The following is a 22,173-nucleotide window of genomic DNA, read 5'->3' as shown; positions in this document are numbered from 1 at the left end:
ATAGGCGTAATATTAAAGCAGGTGATACTTACCTCCTACATGAAGCACCGTGATTGGAGGGTTAATTTGCCTCTGAACTATCCAACCCTCCCATTATCCAGAATCCGGGCCATATGTGTGCATTTGCAGGCGGCGTCTTGAAACGTTGAAGTGAACACCAGTTCCTCAAGAGCAGCGCAATTACTCGCATTACGAGTTCCAGTCATGCTAGAGGAAACAGAAATCGCTTTCAATCCAAGGCTGCGCACTTTGCTATTGCAGGCGCAATCATCGTTGAAAGAAGAAGAAGAAGAAGAAGAAAGTTAGAAACCTAAACTCAGATATAATATAAATTTGTAAGATTTGAGGCTTTCACGGCGGTGACTATGAAGAAAGCAGTCTTCTGGGATTTGGCGCCGTGTATATGTGGTGTTAACCGACGTTTCGGAGGAACGTATCGCCTCCATCTTCAGGGTAGAAGAAAAAATATAAGAAATCTGCAGATTTCGCTTGCAGATTTCTTATATTTTTCTTCTACCCTGAAGATGGAGGCGATACGTTCCTCCGAAACGTCGGTTAACACCACATATACACGGCGCCAAATCCCAGAAGACTGCTTTCTTAATATAAATTTACCGGAATTTTATTTATGTAGCCCTGTGGGCGCTATTTTAAAGTTATTGGAATCCGCAAATATCCATTGTGTCTTAAATATCTTTGAGGGGGCGGTATAAGTGGTGGGTGATATCGTTACACCATTATTATGAAGTTAGTAGAGTCTATTTTCACGTACGATGGAAGCCAAGTTAGCATACTGGAGATACGCTGAACACAAAGGGCTTCTTCCATTACTTTGCCTGCTCAAGGTATGAGGTACGATTATGGATGTTAAAGGATTATTCCAGGCGACCGAGATTTAATTAAGCTGTGACCAAATTAGAGCACTGTAGTCTGCTGTATGCCTAAATGAGTAAGGCCATTCATAGAAGAAAAACTACAGGCTTTTCTTATGAAACGCGTGAGTCTTCGATGTTAAGGACATGAGAAGACACAGGTAATACGTAATGTATACATCGATTAAAATAATAATAATAATAATAATAATAATAATAATAATAATAATAATAATACATTTTGGGAATAAACCAGCTACTGGTAGTGTGAGGGAAGGTTTTATGTCTGCTCGTATCTGGTGAACAAACTGCAATCAAGATCAATCTTCGTAAGATTATGTAGCGTTCAACATCTTCGAACTGAGAGACCTGGAACTCGTCACTCCTGGGAACGCCATGTTAGTCACGTTTGGCGTTTATGTACAAGTAAATACTGGATGGGGAAATAGTGCCCAAAGGTAAGGGAAGTATAGGAAACTGAGCGGGTTGGGATGAAATCATTTGGCGTATATATATATATTTTATTTTATATTTAATATATTTCAGGATGACATTTTGAGATGTTGCATAAAACACGCGTATCAATTTTACACAATTCTAAGCAAGTTTAAAACACTGGATAGAATTGAAATTATGTTTGTTAAAGCGTAGCAAATGTCGGTCCTCGTGTCTGATACTACCATCGGCGATTCCAAGATTTCACACTAGTACTTCAAATTAATATCCGGTTGGTTGCCACTCCTTTGAGAAAATCGAGTTATATGATGTGCGAAGTGATTTAGTATTTTTTTGAGCAATTCAAGTTGGTTACAGTTTTAAAATTTTATGCTTCCCTTAATAAGTGCGACATTTCCAAAATGAAATACTCTCTCTCAAACGAAGTTTTTATTTCCTATATCACAGACCTACATCTGTTGGCAGACATTTCATGTAATGGGAATATATGAACCAGAACTTAGAGCTGCAATGGCCGACGACCACCTAAGAGAAGTACGAAAGCACGTTCATAGATAAGTTGGTTGACACACACCTCCAACATCATCTGTCATCGATAACATTTGATTTCCTGTGGTTTTATCAACGCTTTGAATGTTTGGTGAAACATGCAGTAAGTAAGTACTTAGTGTATTTTTCTGCATAAGCATTTACTTCATAGTCAGTTAATAAAGGTAAAATGGTAAAGTTGTTCCTGTAACAGGCCATATAGGCCCATTGAGGTGTGAGAAGTCGAGGCTTCCACATTTTCTAGACAATCGACTCACAGATGGCGGTAAGGTTGTCAGCCTCACGCGCCTTTACGCCGCAGGAATTTTACCGGTACTCATTTCTGTTAGAGGCTGAGTTGACCCCAGGGCCATATTGCGGCTGAAAGGATTAGATAAATTGAAAAAATACAGTGACCTCATTGGGAATCGAACCCGCGACCATCTGGCTTGTAGCATAGTGCCTTAGCCAACTACGTTAACGCGTGCACCTATAATCATTTAATAATTAATCATAAATTTATACTTCACGATTTAGTACTTTTAAATCTTTCTAAAGTCATATCTAGTGTTCAGGGATGCTCTTAATTTTCCCTGTGTTCAAACTGGAGTCCTAATTCGAACATTTTACACTTTCACATAACACCAGCTTGTGATGTATCTTAACCAGAATAACTATCCATTGTAACAGTCTCGCTGTTTGCTACAATGAGCAAAAAATTCTGTGAAATTGAAAGTAAGACACATTAATATTTACTGCACAATGACAACGACAAAAGCAGCCGCAAAAAAAAAAACAATCGTGATGTGATAAGGAAATAACGAAACAGTACTCTCTAACTAACTAACTAACTCCATGGGGCTGAGCTCTTCTTGAGAAGCCGTCAGTTGTGCAGCTACTCAAGAATTTCCAAACATTTTATGAAACCCGAAAGCTCATTACTGTGTTCACAAGAGCCCTCTACTGGTCCCTATCTTGAGTGAGATCAATCCAGTCCATACAGCCTTATCATACCTCTCTACGATCCATTTTAATATTATCCACTTATGTCTTGGTCTTATTAGTGGTCTCTTTCTTTCTGGCTTTCCCATCAAAACCTTACATGCATTCCTCTGCTCCCCATGCACGCTACATGCCCTGCTTATTTCATCCTTGACGTGATCATTTTAATTACTTTGCGAAGAGTACAAGTTATGAAGTTCCTCATTGTACAGTTTTTTCCACCCTTCTGTCACTTCATCCCACTTCGGTCCAAATATTCTCTTCAGCACCCTGTTCCCAAACGTCCTAAGTCTTATGTCATCTATGTCGTCTGTGTTCCACCCTCCAATTTTAAAATAAGGAAAGTCTCTGAATAGAGCTCATTCTGCCCTCTAGCGTACAGTGAGGGCAGTTACTAGTGCCATCTAGTGATACATGTATTTCGTTTACATTTCAGAAATCCGTGAATTCGTGTGTTGTACTAGTCTATATTTCTTCCGCAGTTGTATGTATGTGGTAAATTAGGTTACCGTAATACAGTAGTGAACATTGAAGTTACACGTAGGAATAGCTGACGGAATATTCCGTGTTTGTATGTCAGTTTTACGTTGAAGGCAATTGTTTGTGTGGTATTGTTTATGTATACAAGTCGGAAAATTAAATGTTATCACGAATATTTAGAGAGACTGAGAATACCGTTGTGAATAGGAGGAGGCAGATTGATACACTGAAAATATTCAATGATAAGTATGTAAGAAACGATTTAATTCAAATCTCTCTCTTTCTTCCTTCAGCGTCTTTTCTGGGTTTCTTGAAGTAGCCTAAAATGTTTATTAATTTGCATCTGCTTGTGATTAGAAACAATATGGAAGGAACCGAACAAGTTAGCTGAAGCGGCAGTGCATCTGACTTTATTCTGGAGGTGCCAGTTTCGAAATTTCACCAGAATATTCAATCCCGAGGTTCTCCGTAATTTTCCCAAGTTCCCGATTTATACGCCTTGATAGTGCTCAAGAACAGAGCCACGGTTGCTCCTTTTCACATCCTTTCCAGTTCACTATGTACTGTCAATCATTTGGCAACATACAACCCCAGCTACCGACAGCGTTGCAAAATACAGGAACACAATTATAAATTGTGGAAGAATTTTATAACTTGTGAAGAAACTGCTTCAGTTCTTCAAGGTTGTGAAGATGGTGTATAATATCTATGACATTCCTGTGTTTTGGGAAATTTGTCCATTTGATGTTTAAAAGAACCTTTCAGAAATTGGGTATCTCAGCCCTCGGGTGAAATTGTGGGAAGCACCTGCTCTGTGAGGACTGTTAGAAACAGGTCCAGTGATTGAAGATAGCTCTTCCTAATGTATTGAACGCAATAAGTGCCTCCCACCTTTTCACAAGCAAAGGGAAACATCCAGTTTTTTAGACATTGTGTTTTTTAGAACGTTAGGTGATGGACATAATCCAAGAACTCAGTAATCCGGAAGAAATTTCTTGTCCAGTTAGGAAATTATAAAAGAAGTGTAGAGTACAGTAACATTTATTGCAGATTTTGTGAGAGTAGTGGTAGTAAGCTGACAAGATGTTCTGTGAAATTAACAGTTTCTTTTAAATTAATGTTCCCAACTGCAAAGACAAGTCACTGGAAGAAATAATGGTACAATTAAGTATTGTATCCATTTCATGTAACACAGATTTTTGATCGGACATAACCTCATGCCATTGCTGTGTTCACCATGCAGAAACTTCAGTATTTTGGACTGAACAGAATTAGTTTCTCCCTCTCGTGTTGCAGTAACTTAGGGTCAGAAGAGCCTTTCCACTTGATCCACTCAGTGTTTTGTTTGTTTACCTTAAATGTGTCATACTGTGTATCCACCCTGCACATTATTCATCATTTCAGGGCTAGGAAATCTGTTCCCATTTTTCTTCTTGGTGTGTAATGGCATTCTGATTTTGCTCATTCCTTACAAATGCATTAACCATGAACTCTGCATCCCTTCATTTTGTCTTCTGTTTAATATATTTCTAGTTGTTCACGTATTTAGTTTCAAACCTTGTAGGAGCAGTGATAGCGTGGGTTATTTTATTTTTCATTTCTTGGGGATGGGGTGAGACTCTTGGTATGTCAGCCACTGTCTGGCCTATTGTACCAGACATGGATAATCTGCAGAGACATAAGCATAAACTATTTAAATGAAAATAACCATAAAAGACAAGTAAACTTTTTAATAAAAGTAAGTAAGTAAAGGTATCCCTGTAACAGGCCATGGAGGCCACCCACACTTCATCCCCTGGTAATAAAATTTTAATAGACTTGGGGAAATTGCCTGCTTCCTCAAACGCACAAAGCAGCTTTTATTTGGGATGTCAATTTCTGTTGACAACTACCTAGTCTATTAAGGTTTTTGTGACTTTATTACTTAAGGTATGTTATATATATATTTTAACTAACAAAATCAGTAATGTTAAGATTTTTGTTTGTTCCAGATTTTCTTAATTTGTGGCTGTCCATTTAAATGATCTTCCCCAAACATTCTTGTGATATTATGGATAAACTGCTTTCCTTCTCATTCTGTCATTACACACTAGTTTGTAATACATATCTGAATTTGTTTTTGTAATGTCATTAAAATACTCCCGTTTCTTCAAGTTTGCGTTCTTCTGGGGTATATATATGTATAACAGGTGAATGCCCTCTAGTTATGCTAAACCTTGCAGCTAGAATTCTGTCATTGATATATCCGTAATTTTTTAAACCTTTCCTATGCCATGAATTTAATAATCAGGGTACCCTGAAGCTGGAGGAATGTATGCCTCCAAATGATTGGTACCAGACAACAGCACAATGTTGTAACCCAGGAGACCACAGTCTGAATATTCATCATCCAGAAATTCTGAAATCCTACCTTTATAAGCTAAATTAAGTTCATATATGCAGATTTGTATTAGATGTAATCTTTGCTGAATTGGTATTTGTTGACCTGGAACATCTGTCATATTTCCACCAGTTGGTCCAAATATAGGAGTGTAAGTAGCTGCAGCTGGTAATTTATATCTGCCACTCTACTACCCCAAAGGAAGTTGCTTTAAAGGATGTGCAAGAGAAATTAGGCATCAGAAACTTTCTAGGTATAAAGAGGGCCATACGGTTATTGCTTGTTACAGACATTTTGTTAACGATGTTATTGTAATAAGTATTCCCAGATGTGCAAGAATTTACCTTCATGCCCCCATCTTAGCCTGTATCCATTATGAGGTTGATGACTTTAGTAATGCTTATAGGTTGTTCCTCAGTGGATGTGTGTTGATTAATGCCGATAAAAGAAAAGTAAATGTGAAGATTTATGCATTTTTATGCAGTGAAGTTGTTTTGGGGGTGTGCAAGTAAAGATTGCATTCAATTCGCAAGTTCCAACTGACATTTGGTTACTTTACACGTTCGTTCCTTTCCATTTGTAATGCAAGAGTGTGCCACAAAGGTAAACGGCACATGAACATGTGAAGCATAGAAAAGTTATTCCCTCAGTTTTTTTATTTTCTCGTGTTTCGCCGTTTCATTTAGAGTTTGCAAGTCGATAAATAGGTACATAACCAAGTCAAAACCTTTAATTTTGCTATTCAATTCTATTCCCAAATTATTGAATCTCGGAGTGTGCGAGACTTGTCTGAAGACGTCATTGCAGCAGTTTTGCTCGTGTTGAATCTCGTAGTACGCTCGTAGTATGCGAGAGTTGAGGGAAGACGCGATTTTAACAAATTTTTGTAAGTAATGTTTTATTGTGAAGATGTTTAAATATGAAGACGAAAGAATTAACCGTAAGAGAACGATTGACGTGACACCAACTATTTGTAATGAAATTAACCATAAACTTCGGTAGTATCGGCTAAAATTTGCGTATCAGTTAGTATTGTGCCAACACGTGATTCTGCGTAGTATTTCCGTGTTCAACTGGGTGATATGTAGGTTGTCGATGCGTTTTGTGTGATGATGATGTAATCTGGGGTTCTTAAAATCACTATGATGTGCCCTCTGGTGGGGGTATTTAGCATATTTTCATTATACATATTTTATATATACATTGTATGTAGGTGCTGATCCGTGATACGTAACAGACCTAGAACATATTTGTACTTCCGAATTGCGGAGGCCTTCGAGATTTAGGCAACCCGTTTTTATTTGAAATTTTCTGGCTTAATTGAAGCCTTTTTGGCAAATAGTGAATAACTGAGCTTAAAGCGCAACAAAACGGGCATAGGAACAAGTCCGTTATAAAGTTACACTCAACTGATCTTCCCATTATTGGTGATAATACACTTACATGTTAGGTGTTAACAAGTGCATGAAAACTGGTGTCATGCCGGCTCCATCAAGTATGAATATAGTTTTAACATAATTTTAGAAATAACAGAAAAATTAAGAAAATAAGAATGGTGGGAAATGAGCAGCTGTGGCATGGTGATAATTTCATTTTTCTGATCTTATCAGGGCAATATTGTCTGCTTTGTTCACATCCATCCCAACGCACATCTGCTGAGTACCCCATGAAGTTGGTAAAAATGTTACTTCAGTAATCTGATACTGTGTACAGTGTGACAGAGATTCAGGAGGATGTCGAGTATCGAGTTGAGTTCAGTGCTGGAGGATATAGCATGGCTGTCCAGGTGTCCCTGTGCCCAGAATTCCCTCGAAAGAGGCCTGTGCTCAAAGTCTCACCACAGATTGACCATCCATGGGTTAATGAACAATCTGAGATTATAAGTGCACCTGGACTTGTCAATGTAAGTGGTTCATTCACTGAAATGTTGCATTCTGATAGGGGTTCTCTCTGGTGGCATAACTCCAGGTTTTTTGTGTGCAGTTCACTGTTCACTCCGATCTGGGTCGTGTTGTGCAGGCAATAATCCGAGAATTTGAACGTAGACCACCAGATCTTATTGGAGAGTCAGCTGGAAGATTGCCTGCCACCCACCAGAAAGGTAAGGACTTTAAAACCTACATATTATTTAAGTTTATGTTTGTTACATTTTTTTTGTATATTGGTTTCACTGTTTAGTTTGCATTTGTGTTAATTTTAATACTTCAGACCAGATAGTCTGATACTTTTGGGTCATTCTGTGTCAGATCAATGTTTCTGCCAAATTTTACTGCTTTATGGCGACTAGAATTTTGGGAGCAGACATTCACAGTTGAACTCATTTTTGGGCATAAGTTGTCTTAGAAAAGTGGAATAACTCATAGCCAAAGTGGAAGAACATACAGCCGAATTGAGACACCAAACTTATGTATGCCCATTTTAAAGCTACTGAAATGCCATTTCAAGTGACCTGTTACACCAATATATTCATCATAGTATGTATTTAAGATCTTCAGATTTTGCCTTTAACCATGCATTTCTCTAAATGTTTTGAAAAACATGTGCATGTAACTTGTATTTAAGACATCCACAAATATTAAGTTTGGACTGCAGGAAGATTGAGTTTTGTGAAGCACAGTCACTTCACTTACATTTACATTTATTTATCATTTCGTGGATCCAATCATCTCCCCATAGGGCTGGATATAAAACATGTCACATATTACAAATTCATGATGACTACACATTTGTCCTTGGTCCAATAAAATATAAAATCAAGCCTGTGACAGAATAGCTCAAGTTATTAGGACAACACACAGATAGGTGATGGAAAAACCACAATCAGATTCACACCTAGCCATTCCACACACTCTGGCAAGCCATATCATCCAAACAGTTACATTATAACTGGAATTGGTTAATTTGTGACTGTAGAAGAGAAGTTTGTGAAGGAAAAGAAGAGAGCCTGTGTAAACTGCGAAGTGAATGTTCTAGTTAAGTGGTGATGTCATGTATTAAGAGCTGGAGGTGCTTTGCTTGTAGCTTTAGTGTGTTTGTATTGCGTTTCAGGACAAGAGGCATGTACCAGTGGGCACACATCCCCTGCTCACATAATGCCAGCATTTTCTCAGCCACGGGCACTCTCATTCCCAGAGCTCCAGGACTTGTCTACTGCAGAGCTGGAACACCTGAGCCAGAGCCAGGACAGACTAGACGACTTCATTGACAAGCTGCCTGTAGTGCAGAAGCTTAACAACAATGTGGAGGACATGATCACCAGAAATGAGGAGCTGGCCAGTGAGTATACTCAGAACAGTAGAACACACGCTAGGTTCATGTAACTCTCTGTTTATTCAGCTCGCTCCATTTGAATTGGTGTTGTGTGTTCAGTTGTGAACAACATTTTGAAGCTTTTGGTGGTGGAGTCAGTATCAGGCAGGAACTGTGTGAATCTTGCATCAGTGCTTTGTCCTAATCTTTCAGGATTTATGTATATTGAGGAGCAGGTCTGTGCTAGTTTCTACAGTCAGTACTTGGGTGACTACAATTTCATTGCTGTATTGTGGCAGTCTCAATACATACGGCCCTTTGCCCAGGGGCAGAGCCAAGGTTAAGAGTATATTTAGGTTGATACCTCCACTGCCCCAATATCCCTTTACGGTGAGATTTGTAGGCATGAACACAACACTATCTATCCCTGTTTGAATTCCAGAGGAAAACCTGTCAAAACAGCCACGGCTGGAGGAGCTGGGCTACAGTGTACGAGAGAAACTGGATGCTCTTGCAGTCCTGAAGAATTCGTATGAGAGTCTCAGCCAGGAGTACCAGCGGCTGTCAGACAGATATGCTCCAGGCAGTATCAAGGTAAGCTTTTTGTCCAACTGCCCCATCTCCTGTACTCAGATGTACATGTATGCCCTCAGCACAAACTACTGCTATACTATCTAACCTTAATACAGGTCTGTCCTAAGTGCTGTATCACTTGAACTCGCTGTAAGTTTATCTCCCTCTGCTTCAGAATTTACATGTTGATTGCTGATTTCTAGATTACTGTCCTGCGAGGTAGTCTGGTAGATTTTTGTGATATTCGATCTTCGCCGTGACAACTTCAAATCTCGCTCCCTAATTTTAGTCTATTGTGTGATGTTCAGAAGCATTTTTGGTAACAGTGACGTAGAAAATTGGTTTTTTTATGTAAACCTTAATTCCATAAACATTGATTTATTTTCTGCTAAGTATTATTTCACTTGTCAGTGATGGAATGGGAATAGAATCACCAAGTTTACCATTGGAAAATATTCATTATAGAGGGTGATTCATGAGGAGTTACTGCCACTTATGGAGCTCACTTCTGAAGACATTTTGAGCAAAAAGTGTCATATAAACCTGGGTCCAATTTCACTTAGTGGGGGATGGAGTCCAACCTGGTTCACTCGCCATGGTGGCCACTGATTGACCTCATGTAATATGCCCCGGGTGGTTATGATGATGGAGAATTTTGTGGAATGAAGTTTGGCAGGGGAAACCAAAGTACTAGGAGAAAACCCGCCCCAGTGCCGCATTGTCCACCACAAATCCCACTCGACCAGACCCGGGATTGAACCCGGGCTGCAACCTGGGTCCTATACTCAATATTTACAGAGTTACGTTCGTAATTTGAAGGTTTCTAAATTTTAATTTTAAATACAAAATTACATTATTTTAATGTATTTATTGTTACAAACACAAAGTAATTCTATGGACTTGATTCTCTTTAAACTTACATTGATTCTCTTTAGTTTAATTTTGCGAAGTCTTACAGAGATTACAACACATTTTCAAAAATCCCGCCCTCCGCTTCAATACACTTGTCTGCACGTTGCTCTACGTAGGTGTACACTGTTATCTCTGACTTCTGTAGCAGCATGCATGATGGGAGCAAGTAGTTCCTCATGTGTGTGTGTCTTTCTTTGGTAAACAATGTCCTTCATCCATCCCCAATGCAATAATCTAATGGGGAAAGGTCTGGCGATCTAGGAGGCCATGGGTGAATACTGCCTCATCCTACCCATCTCTCAGGGAAATGCACATTTAAATGTTCCACCACTGCATGCTTGAAGTGAGGTGTACCATCATGCTGGAACACCATATGGTATCTCACCGCCAAAGGAACATCCTCAAGTAACTGCGGCAGTTCTTGTAAAACTGCAGATAAATGACACCAGTCAAGCGTCCTGGAAAAATGAACGGGCCGATCAGCTGATCGTGTAGAATACAACACCATAAATTGATGCTGAAACAGTGTTGAAATTTGGTTTCAGTTGTAGGATGGGGATGTAATTCTGCCCAAACATGTGAACTGTGCCTTGTCGCTAAACAGAATATAGCAGTACAAGTGCCGATTTTCACTTAACCAGTTGCAGAACTCCAAGCAATGGGCAGTCTGTTCTCATTAAGTGTCCACACTATCGATTGCGTAACTCTGCATCATCTGGCAAGCCGATGCGTACTGGCACGTGGACTGTGCTGTACTGCGTCGAGAATGTTTTCCTCTTGAACCAAGTGACATTCAGGAATACGCTCGCTGTGGCTTCTAACACTCGGAAGCGAACCTGTTTCCCGTAATGTGTTGAATGTCCTTTGAATTGTTTTAGGATTCGGAATCCTGCGGTTAGGGCAATGCCTGTGATACTCAGCTGGAGCAGAAGTAGCATTACCATCACGCACTCCCAAAATGAACGTCATATCGGCATATTCTTCTGTGGAAAATGTTTGCGGCATTGTAACACAACATTCACAACCAAAGGCAACTGTCAGACTGCATGAGCACTAACTGCGTCTACCCTACTAACTGGCTGCGGACACATCATGTGCTTACGTTGGCAAAGACCACGCCCAGTTCACAGTAGTGGTTTTCCACGAACATAACTCTGTAAATATTGAGTATAGGACCCAGGTTTATATGACACTTTTTGCTCAAAATGTCTTCAGAAATGAGCTCCATAAGTGGCAGTAACTCCTTGTGAATCACCCTGTAGAATATGGCACCCGTTTTTAGTCCCTTATGTACTGGATGTAGGATATGAAAAGTATTGTGTTGGTGAAAAAATTAGTGTGTTGTGATGAAGTTGCTTGTGTCCCACCTGGCCCCAGCAAGAAGGTGGTTTTTAGGATGCCATCTGTATGTGTATGCACCTCACTAGCACCTGATTGGACAGACTTCATATTTGGTATATAAGTATTCTAGATTCAGAACTAGGGACAGGGCTTTCTAGCCACCAGGCTGTCAAGATGGAGTGAAACTTTGTTATAGAGAATGCATTTTGTGTAGCCTTTTGGCAGAAGTTGAGAGTGGTTTGATGAAATAGAGCTTTGTACATCAACCCGTTACCCAGGGTCACAGAGAATGATAAATCATTACCCTCCAAATTACATGGTTACTAGATGTATAGTGCTCCTCGTCATGAAGGTTCACTGTTCATGTTGTTTAGCTGATTACTGGATAACTTAAAATTTTGGATGCTGTAGTAGTGATACTGATATTTGGATGTATTATTATTGTTTACTTTTATTTACCATCTTATGTGATGACCAGTATTGTCAAGTAAATGATACATACAAAGTAGGTTAAGAGTAAACTTATGTCTGTGCTTAATTAATTAAGCATCACTTTATGAAGATGTATGAGAGAGTAAGTGGAGGTGTAGCTCCATCATTCTTGACCTCAGCACATGAAGGAGATGTTTGGTCAGCTTCATGCCCTGGCTGCTTTACCCCTAGGGATAGAGCCCTTCGTACCCATTGTATAGGATGCTGTGTGGACACTGGTGTAGAAAAAATCTCTTGCTCCTGCAAATAGTGTTTCTGAATTTGTAAAAGTGGTTGCTCAGTAGCAACCAAAAACAAAAACAGACTTCATGGTTTTAGTCTGCAAGTGAACTATACCGACTGAGTGACTGCCCCTTGTCGGAAAGTTAGTGCCAACTTTAGCGGATAGAGGATGATGTGTGGTCAGCGCGAGGAATCCCTGTGGCTGCTTAGTAGCAACCACTTTTACAGCTCAAGTGGTTATTCACTGGCTCTCTACCGAGGTGGCCCGGGTTCGATCCCAGGTCTGGTCAAGTGGGATTTGTGGTGGACAAAGTGGTGCTGGGGTGGGTTTTCTCCGAGCACTTCGGTTTCCCCAGCAAATGTTCATTCCACCAAATTCTCCATCATCCTAATCACCCGAGGCAGGCTACAATAGGCCAATTGGTGGCTGCCATGCCAGGCGGACCCAGTTAGACTCCACCCCCCACTAAGCGAATTAAAAAAAAACACTTTTACAAATTCAGAAACATTATTTGCAGGAGGAAGAGATGGTTGCTACTAAGAAACCGAGATTAACAGCCATGGGGATCTGTTGTGCTGACCACATGACACCCTCTATCTGATAAAGTTGGTACTAACTTCGCTGACAAGCGGAGGTCGCTTGGTTGGTATAGTTCACTTGCAGACTACAGGCCACAGTGTTTGTTTTTTTTTTTTTGCTACTAAGACCTGCAAATGATACAAAATATTTAGCCTATTAAATAAATCCTTTATCACTTATGCAGCCTGGAATGAGATGATGGTCATGATTGGAGGTTGTTCTGAATGTTACGGTACTTCAAGAAGTGACTGCTTTAAGCAGAAGTTATAGCGAAGTATCATATGCATGAAGAAAGCCATCTTCAGGGTAGAAGACAGTGAGTGAAGCATAAGCATGTTCATTTTGTTTATTCTGTGTAGGAGTCGCTCAGGTTGGCAGCCCTGCACAGTGATGAAGAGAGTGAACGGATTGCAGAACAGTTCCTAGGTGGCAGAATGAGCGTAGAGCAGTTTGTGAGCATATACCTCCAGAAACGAACAGTGAGTTTCATTAATTCTCAGTTTTTGAAGTGCTAATAGTTTAGCTTTACAGTATTTACAAAGGTGTATGTGTTTGTGTTGAGCAGGATTTTTCTTACAGCCCACCAACACAGTTCATCACTCACACCCACAGTAGAGTCTTCATTGCAGCCTCACCACCTAGTCTGTGCTTTCATTTAAATTGAATTACATGTTTTGGCCACACTGGACCACCATCAGGTGTATGTGATGGCTCGTGTAAATAGTTATTCTATACTGTGGGATATGCTACAGATCGTACATCCGAAGAGTTTATCGTTTAAATGAGTTCATTATCTGTCAAAACTTAATATATAATATTATTTAAACCTTTTTTTATGATGTAAGATGAAGTACCAAAAGTTGGAAATAACTTTGCTGACAAGCCGCAGTCACTTGGTCGACATAGTTTGCTTGCAGACTAAAGCCACAGAGTTCATTTTGTTTGTAATATGAAGTATTGTGTGTCGTGCCATTCTTCTTGTCCCTCCAACAGATGCGGTAATCCACATCCACTGCTGACTGGAGCGCACACAACCAAGATACCAGCCACATAATACACATCTCTGCCAGAAAGGGGGGGGGGCATAAGACATGATTTTACACCATTTCAGAAATGAATCTCCTAAGGCATTATACCTTGTGATGGTCCTGTATGGCTGAAACATGTTGAATTTGCCTGAAAGTACAGACTAAGTGGTGGTCCAAGCAAAGACTATTGTGTGTATGCCCACGTAGCCAGCCCAGTTCTAGAGAATCTGAAAGTCAGCATCCATTGTTCAGTTTTGAATAAGTGAAATAAACAATGCGGTCTTTAAACTCTGTTCTCAAGTAATCCATGAAATGTGTCTTTCTTGGAATCACCTTTAAAAAATTTTTTTTTTGAGCCATGTTTCTTTACCCAGCTTCTGGCTTCATTGTGCAATTGTAGGAACAAACATGGGGTCTTGTGAGACCGAAGGACTCACTGGTAAGTCGGTAAGCAGGCAGACACAATTCCTCTAGGAATAGAAAAAATCACAAAAAGCGTTCATTATATCTGTAAACTCTGAAAGGAACTTATATGGCAGAACTGATTTTTATAAGACACAAGGCCATTCTTTTATAATTGAGAATTTTTTATTTTTCTGCAGACACTTCACTGATATTTCAGGCTTTGTTATATACTTGCAACCATCAATTGACATGCAAATGTGATTTCAGGGGAATGTGTCCCCTTTTCCAGCTAACCAGTGTGATTGGAAAGTAATGTGAGATAGGTTTAAAGGTGGGGTGACACGAGCTTTCTGAGTTGATGAAAATTGGTTAAGAGCATTGTTTATTGCAGCTTATAAATTGTGCTCAGAAACTGAATATGTGATTTATTGGTCCTGTGGTCTGGAAGCCGCCAGTATCAGTCATACAGCTGCATGTTATGTGCATTTTTAATGTCTTTTTACATGTTTTTTTATTGCTAATGGGGTGGGACTAAGTCCCTTGTACTGTGGCCACTTCTGGCCTATTGTACCAGCCCAAGGTGATAGGTGAGGGTGACTGGAGCAATTGGTGGAATGAAGATTGGCAGGGGAAACCTGCCCCAGCACCACTTTGTCCACCACAAATACCACTTGACCAGACCCGGGATCGAACCCAGGCTGTCGCGGTGGGAAGCCAGGGACTAACTGCTTGAGCTATGGCGTGAACTTTTTTACATGTTTGTCTTTCTGCTGATTGTGCAGGTGAGCCAGATTAGGAAAACCAAAGAAGAGAAACTAGGCAGTCAGCTGAGTGAGTTGCAGAGAGCAGGCTACTGAGCTGCAGGTAAGGGTTTTGAAGACTGATCTGCCATGTGGTTTGTCTTTTGGATCACTGCTTGGGAACTGTCCACACCATTTGAGATATAGGGTGTTTCATTTAAATCACTTTCTCCTCCTGCATTTATTATGTGAGAATCTAGATAGCAGTTATGAAATTGGTGATGTAGAAAGGCAAAAGAATTTGAAAATCTTTGTGTACAACAATGAAGATTGTGTTGCCTGACCAAATTATAGTTTAAAATCCACCTGTGTTTTGACCATATGTAAAAAAGTATGAGGGTTGGAACTTTAATAGTGGCAACACTGCTGTAGAGACGCCATGCAATTGAACCAAATAATGTCACTTATACCACACATTAGTTACATACCTACCTTGCCTTAGAGCAAATGGACTCTTCCATCCCACATCACGCGCATGCGCAGTGACGAGAAGAACAGAGCCTCGTGTTAGCTGGCGGTCTAACGTAGTGTCACGATGTTTTCGAAACAGGATCAAAGGAGTTGGATAAAGATTGAATGTGCCAGAGGCCATACAGCACGACAGTGTCATCGAGGTCTTCAAGGGGCTTGCAGGAAATCTGCATTGCCTTACAGAACAGTGGCAAGGTGGGTAAAAGCCTTCAACGAGGGACGCCAAAATGTGGCAGACATGTGTTGGCCAGGTCGTCCTAGTGTCAGTGAAGAAGAAGTGGATGCTCTTTCCGTGTTACTGGAGAGTGATTGACACCATACGATTCTTGAGCTGGCTTGAGAGACAGGATTAGTGGATATGAATGTGCTTCACATTCTGAAGGAATGCCTGGGCATGAGAAAAATTGCATCACGATGGGTTCCACATGATTTGATGGAAATGCAGATATGGCTACGATACGACGCTGCTCATAACCACTTGGAGCACTATGAGCGCGAAGGAGAGGCTTTCTTATGCTGGACAAGACATGGGCCAAATCGTACGAGCCACAAATGAAATGCCAAATGAACGAATGGCATCATTATGGATCACCACGAAAATCAAATTTTGTCAGAACACCAGCAATGTGGAAGTTTTGGTGATTCTTGTGTACGACTGTGATGGTGTTATCCTAACACATACCATTCCCTGACAGCAGACCGTCAATGCACAGTATTACTGTTCATTTTTGGAACACAACCTGCGACCAGCTTTGAGAAAGAAGCGGCGACACTTTCTGCAGAAGCCACCCATCATTTTGCAGAACAGTGCTAGGCCACATACAGCACAAGCTGTGGCTGATTTGTTCGAGTGATGGGGCTGGGAAGTGCTGTACCATCCACCATACTCCCCGGACTTAAGCCCTTGTGACTTTGACTTGATTCCTAAGATGAAGGAACCACTTCGTGGCATTCGCTTCAGAACTGCTCCAGAGATTCTTCAGGCAGTAGACCGCTCCATTCAAACTATCAACACAACAGGCGCTGCTAAAGGTATTCTATGACTTCCACATCACCGGCAATGGGTTGTACACAATGCTGGTGACTACATTGAAGGACAGTAAAACTTCAAAATATGCATCTATTTTTTATCAGTTGTAAACCACTATTGAAGTTCCAACCCTCGTATGTATTATCAGAAACTGTAATCTTTGTTTCCTCCCATTGATCTTATTAATTTATTGCACATAGAAGTCTGCTGCTCATAGTGTTTGTCAGCGTTATGCATATAACATTGGATATATATTGGTTCCTTGCATTACATCAACAAAAATTTATAAATTAAAGTTTCTAGACCTTATCGCCAGAGTGCAGCATATCCTCAGGTTGTAGATGATGAGCTCAAGATATGGAGCATAGCTGTAATTATATTAAGCAGTTGCTAACAGCTGAAAAGCAGTGCTGGTCCAGCGTGGGAGTTAGATTAACCTAACAATCCCTTGCTGTAAGAAACTTGCACATTATAAATGTTGGTTGACACAGAACCTTGGACTTGGATTGATTTTTTGGAACTGTTTCAGCACTGGAATTTGGACATGAATTGTGGAGAATTTAGGAAATGCTTGTTACCAGTCAGTTCAGAATCTTTTGTCTTCTCCTGTCTGAAAGCATACAAATTAAAAAATACAAAAATATAATTAATTTAACCCATTAACTTTGAATGTGTCTGAACTTGGTTTCTTATCTCGAGGAAAGAATGTAAAGTAAGAAGTTTCTTATCTCGAGGAAAGAATGTAAAGTAAGAACGTTTGAGAAGAGAGTGCTGGGAAGAATATCTGGACCTAAGTGAGTGGAGCACTGTCAAGATCGGATGAAAGACTTAAGTATATTTGAAAGGAGGATCTTGAGATATATCTTTGGACCAGTGGAAGAAAATGGAATATGGAGGAAGAGGTATATCCATGAGCTATACAAACTATTTACTGAACCAGACATTATTGGATTTATAAAGGTGAAAAGGCTTGAATGGGCTGGACACACAAAACGTGCCAGCGAGAATAGAACCGTCAAGAAAATGCTTAATACTAAACCAGAAGAAAATAGGAGAGTGGGAAGACCAAGGTTAAGATGGGAAGAATGTGTGTGGCAGGACAGAAGAATTTTGGGTGTAAAGAACTGGAGGAATGTAGCATCGAATAGAGAAGAATGGCAAACAATCCTCAGGAAGGCCAGGGCTCACAAAGGGCTGTCGTGCCAGTGATGATGATGATGATGATGATGATGAAGTGAGTGGAGAAAATTCTGTAATGAGGAGTTCCATAATTTGTTTGCTTCACCATATAATATTCCTGTAATCAGTTGAGGATCTTGACATTGGCATATGGCATGTAACATATGTAGGAGGGAATAGAAATACGTACAGGATTTTAGTCAGAAAACATTAACATGATGCTCTAGGGTCAATTTTCATCAGGTATTTAAATTTTGAGCGACAAATGCGATATGTGTACACATTTAAAAGCCGTAATATTGCAGAATGGTCGTATGGTTTCACTGTGGAATATTAAGTTCCTGAAGTTTACATTCCACTCCATTTTTTTTTTGTGGTTAGGCAGCAGCAGACATGGCATTTGGTTACTCTTGTGTGCTGTGAATTCCATGACCTTGTTTTTCTTGTCATATCCAAGCAATCAGGAAGAATTTTATTTGCCTGACAGTCAAACTTTTGTATAAATTACAAATATTCTCAGGTGTGTGGTATCAGAACATGTGTGTCAGACCTTTGAAAATAAAAGAACTGAACAGCGATAGTGTAGTAACAGTTACTTAAAATGAAATGGATACACGCTTAAACAAGATGTATGTGACAAGTGGTACGTACATAATATTATGTGCTCTTCTTTTAAACACACGTTACATTGAATATAAGTGATAACTACTGACATCTATGATGCTAGGTGGTGCAGTCAGGATGTTCGTATCTGGGCTAAGATAGTCATAGTATTAACATGTTATTCTGATGTTGAAGTAATGAAAACTATTTTATAAGAAAGTATTATTTTCTGGGCTGCACTACTGTGTAGTCCAGTAGAAATTCACCAGTGTTTCAGAGGTACGTTACCTCCATCCAGAAGGTTGAATAGTCACGCTGTGCGAAGCTCAAATCCAGCTCAGTTTATTTCTGAATGTGCCCTTGCACCATGAATTTTGAAAGTAATTGCACTAAGTTGGATAGCCTGTGCAGAGCAGTGTTTTTATTATAATAATATCATTGTTGTGGGCACACTTCAAGCCAAGCAATATTCTTTTTTATACTGTTATGAAATGTAGTTGACATTCATATGTTTATATGCTGCTAGTGGACAAGTGGTGGCACAAAAGTATGTTGTAGCTTTACATAACAGATCGTGGTGCTTGCCATGGTGTAAGGTTAAGGGTCTGCAGTGGATACAGTGGCCTGCATGACTTAAAACATATTAAGTGTTCTGGAGGATGTTTATGTATTGGGTGAGATATGGTAAAGTGAAGTTACCATAAGGAGATTGTGAAAAGAGATGTTTCAAGATAGTGAAACAAATATTTTTCACCCCTAAGTTTGGCACCATATTAAAGTGTGTGGAAAACTGATAACATGAATCCCTGGTTTTTATAGATGGTGGTACAGTCCCTGTTATGACGTATTGACCCACTGTCATATAATCGGATGCTGCAGGGGGCAATAAAGAAACAGCAGAAATGTCAGTCCATGTGTTCTTGAGTGGACTAAAGAATTACTCAGTTATTTGAAAAAGAGACAGCAGATCCAATAATACTGACTTCCATGAAAAGGTAATCTTTACTGTGTATCAAGGTTGCACTACCAAAATGTGAACCCACATTCCTTGAATTCTCTCTGCAGCAGCATGTGGTAAAGTCAGCTGGATGCTCATGTGGTCTGGGGCTCATCTTCTGGAATATTTTGAGTGTGGATGGATGGTTGCAATTTTTATGTGCAGGTAAGGATTATGGAGTTAGCCAGTAATGTGCAGGTGTCGAATGACATGAACCTAAGGAAGTGATTCCAGAGGTCATTCTGAGTAAAAAAGTATTGGGTCAACATAAGTCCTGTTCTCAATAGTGTTAAAATTATGGGTATCTGAAATGTAAGGAGTTTTTTTTATTGGAGAAAGGATTGTTATTGGGAAAGAGAGAAAATGATTGCTATATGGTTTTCATTGGTCAAAGTAATTGTTCAAAATATCTACCATCTGCATGACTGCACATGCAGGTTTGTTTCGCTAGTAACATGTACCCTCACGAGAAACTAACTGTTGCTAATGTTTTGTGGCATAAAAAATTCACTGAAGTAGTGTCCACTTTGCGTTCATGTACATGATAATTTAAGGGCCTGAGATCCAGTAAACACAGTGTTAAAATCAGCATACCACTGCAACCAATCCTTTGGCAAGGTAACTGTTCATTTAGATAATGTGTGACATTTCTACCAAAAAACAATCTGCAGTTACATTCACACTATGTCTTCTAAGAGGACCAGCAGTTTACTTTGCAAAAACCTGTTTTAAATGTCACCTCTCATATCTTGTGGCAAGGTGTACAGTTCAAGCAACTGATGAGACAGTGACAGCAACCACACATCTGCAGAAAACCAATTTGGAAGCTAGGGAGTTAATTAACGTTTTTAATAATTGCTAATGTGATGGACCGGGATGAACCAAATCAAATTTACTGCAGTAATGCAATGCATCCTGATGCTTGCAGACAAATCAGTTACTTAATGATGTGCCTAAGGTACAATGCAGTGGTCTCCCCAAATAATGTGTTGCCTGATGATGGCCCATGTCTGGTCGAAACATAGCAAGAACAACGAATGTACATAGTTAATGACATTTTAAAATAGTTAACACTTTTTAGCAAATTAAATATACTTTAGTGTCTTTTAGTGTCTGTTGCATTACAGACAGAATACTTTACAATTTAAGATGGTGCCCCAGTGCAAGAGGATGCTGAAATATTAACTTTGTAGTACTCATGTGACTCATCAGTGAATGAAATATGCTAATGCATACTGGCATGCATAAACACACCCGTGCTGATATAATATTTTTTGCTCCGACTGATTTCAGGAATCACCTCCTGAAGTTAAGACTTAAGGGCATAGGACACCTGGATCCATATGTGGAAATTAACAGATTGGCTCTGAATAAGTTTTCACAGTATTCAGCCATCTGTCATGCTGTTTCATGGAAATTGTTAATGCTAGTTGATAAGTATAAATACAAACATCCATTTTAGGAGGGAAATTGTTGAAAAATTGTTAATTTGCTGTTTACTTCAAGTTCAAGTCAGTTTCTGATGAGAGATGATGAATGATGATAATGCTGGATTGATACAGAAGGCATAAGGACGTAATACTGTGTTTTGAGCATATTGCTGCATTTAATAGAATGGCCCAAAGTCTGTTAACCCAAAGCACTCTCTCATATTAACAGGAATGTTTAGATATGAGGGTGCCAGTCAGTTTGTAGAACATTATCACAGTATTGTGAGTTAATTGCACATGGGGAATCTCATTTTGAACAATTTTTGTACATTAAGTAACAAAGAAATTTCTAACATATTTTAGTGTACAATTTATTAACCAGTTAACAGACTTTTGGGCCATTCTGTATATACACACAATACAGTCTTCATTGCAATGACATAGAATACTCATTGGCTGTTTAATGCCACAATATGGTATAACAGTTTATGCAGCTCATATATACAGGATGTCCCAGGAGGAATGTGCCAAACTTCAGGATGGTGTTCCTTATGTTAAAGTATGCCGATATAACCCAAAACACCTATGACCAAAGTTGAACGGTTATGGAGATAATGGCCCGAGAAAAGTGTGGTCTTCTGGCGGGTCCACACACTGTACCTGTCAGCTGACAAGTCTTATCGATGTTTGTCCTTGAGTGGTGATAATGGCTCACACTAGCTGCACACACTCGCATACCAGAGTGCGCAGGCAGCCATGTTATGTCAGTGCTTGTAATTCATGTGTTGTGTATAGTGCTCGGAACCCCAACGACAACTATGACATGGCGTACGAGTTTTTTTGTAGTTCAATTTAATGGCTTCATGTCACTCACAAATTAGTTTGATGTTACGTACATTATTAACATTACAGAAACGACATATTCTTCGCAGTTTTAATATGTATTTGGTAATCAGCAAGTGTGTAACACCTGTCAAAGTTTTACACTTCTCTGGTCATTATCTCTGTAACCGTTCAACTTTGGACATAGGTGTTTTGGGTTATATCGGCATACTTTAACATAAGGAACACCCTCCCAAAGTCTGGCACATTCCTCCTGGGACATCCTGTATATCTGGTGATCCTGTGTAGGCCCAAAATGTC

At 39.7% G+C, this 22,173-nt stretch overlaps 1 protein-coding gene across 10 annotated transcripts; it reads left to right on the top strand.

The window, feature by feature from the left end:
* Positions 1–3,283: 3,283 nt before the first annotated feature.
* LOC111863078 (vacuolar protein sorting-associated protein 37A) lies at positions 3,284–21,602 on the top strand. 10 transcript variants are annotated; one of them, XR_002842548.2, is made up of 9 exons: positions 3,285–3,584; positions 7,432–7,621; positions 7,702–7,819; positions 8,767–8,994; positions 9,410–9,561; positions 13,447–13,566; positions 15,303–15,384; positions 19,423–19,765; positions 20,894–21,602. XR_002842548.2 is itself a non-coding variant. In XM_033750919.1 (8 exons), exons 1-7 carry the CDS (start codon positions 3,499–3,501, stop codon positions 15,375–15,377), a joined length of 933 nt encoding a protein of 310 aa, XP_033606810.1. In that variant the 5' UTR covers positions 3,284–3,498; the 3' UTR covers positions 15,378–15,384; positions 19,423–20,264. The 10 variants fall into 10 exon arrangements, 9 of the variants coding, with proteins under 9 accessions (XP_033606810.1, XP_023704833.1, XP_023704832.1 ...); XM_033750919.1 differs by lacking the exon at positions 20,894–21,602 and having other exon boundaries at positions 3,284–3,584; positions 7,738–7,819; positions 19,423–20,264; XM_023849065.2 differs by lacking the exon at positions 20,894–21,602 and having other exon boundaries at positions 19,669–20,264.
* The last annotated feature ends 571 nt before the right edge of the window (positions 21,603–22,173 follow it).

This window comes from Cryptotermes secundus, unplaced genomic scaffold (genome assembly GCF_002891405.2).
Source record: "Cryptotermes secundus unplaced genomic scaffold, Csec_1.0 scaffold1777, whole genome shotgun sequence".
Lineage (NCBI taxonomy): Eukaryota > Metazoa > Arthropoda > Insecta > Blattodea > Kalotermitidae > Cryptotermes > Cryptotermes secundus.
The sequence above is the reverse complement of the archived record's forward strand: the minus strand, read 5'-3'. Positions and strand labels throughout refer to the sequence as shown.

Bases quoted from the DNA above. Each gene is read 5' to 3' on its own strand.
- LOC111863078 (XM_023849065.2), top strand. From the start codon at position 3,499: ATGTTATCACGAATATTTAGAGAGACTGAGAATACCGTTGTGAATAGG. The intron at 3,585-7,431 runs GTATGTAAGAAA...TACTGTGTACAG, and splicing joins CTGAAAATATTCAATGATAA to TGTGACAGAGATTCAGGAGG. The intron at 7,622-7,701 runs GTAAGTGGTTCA...TTTTGTGTGCAG, and splicing joins GTGCACCTGGACTTGTCAAT to TTCACTGTTCACTCCGATCT.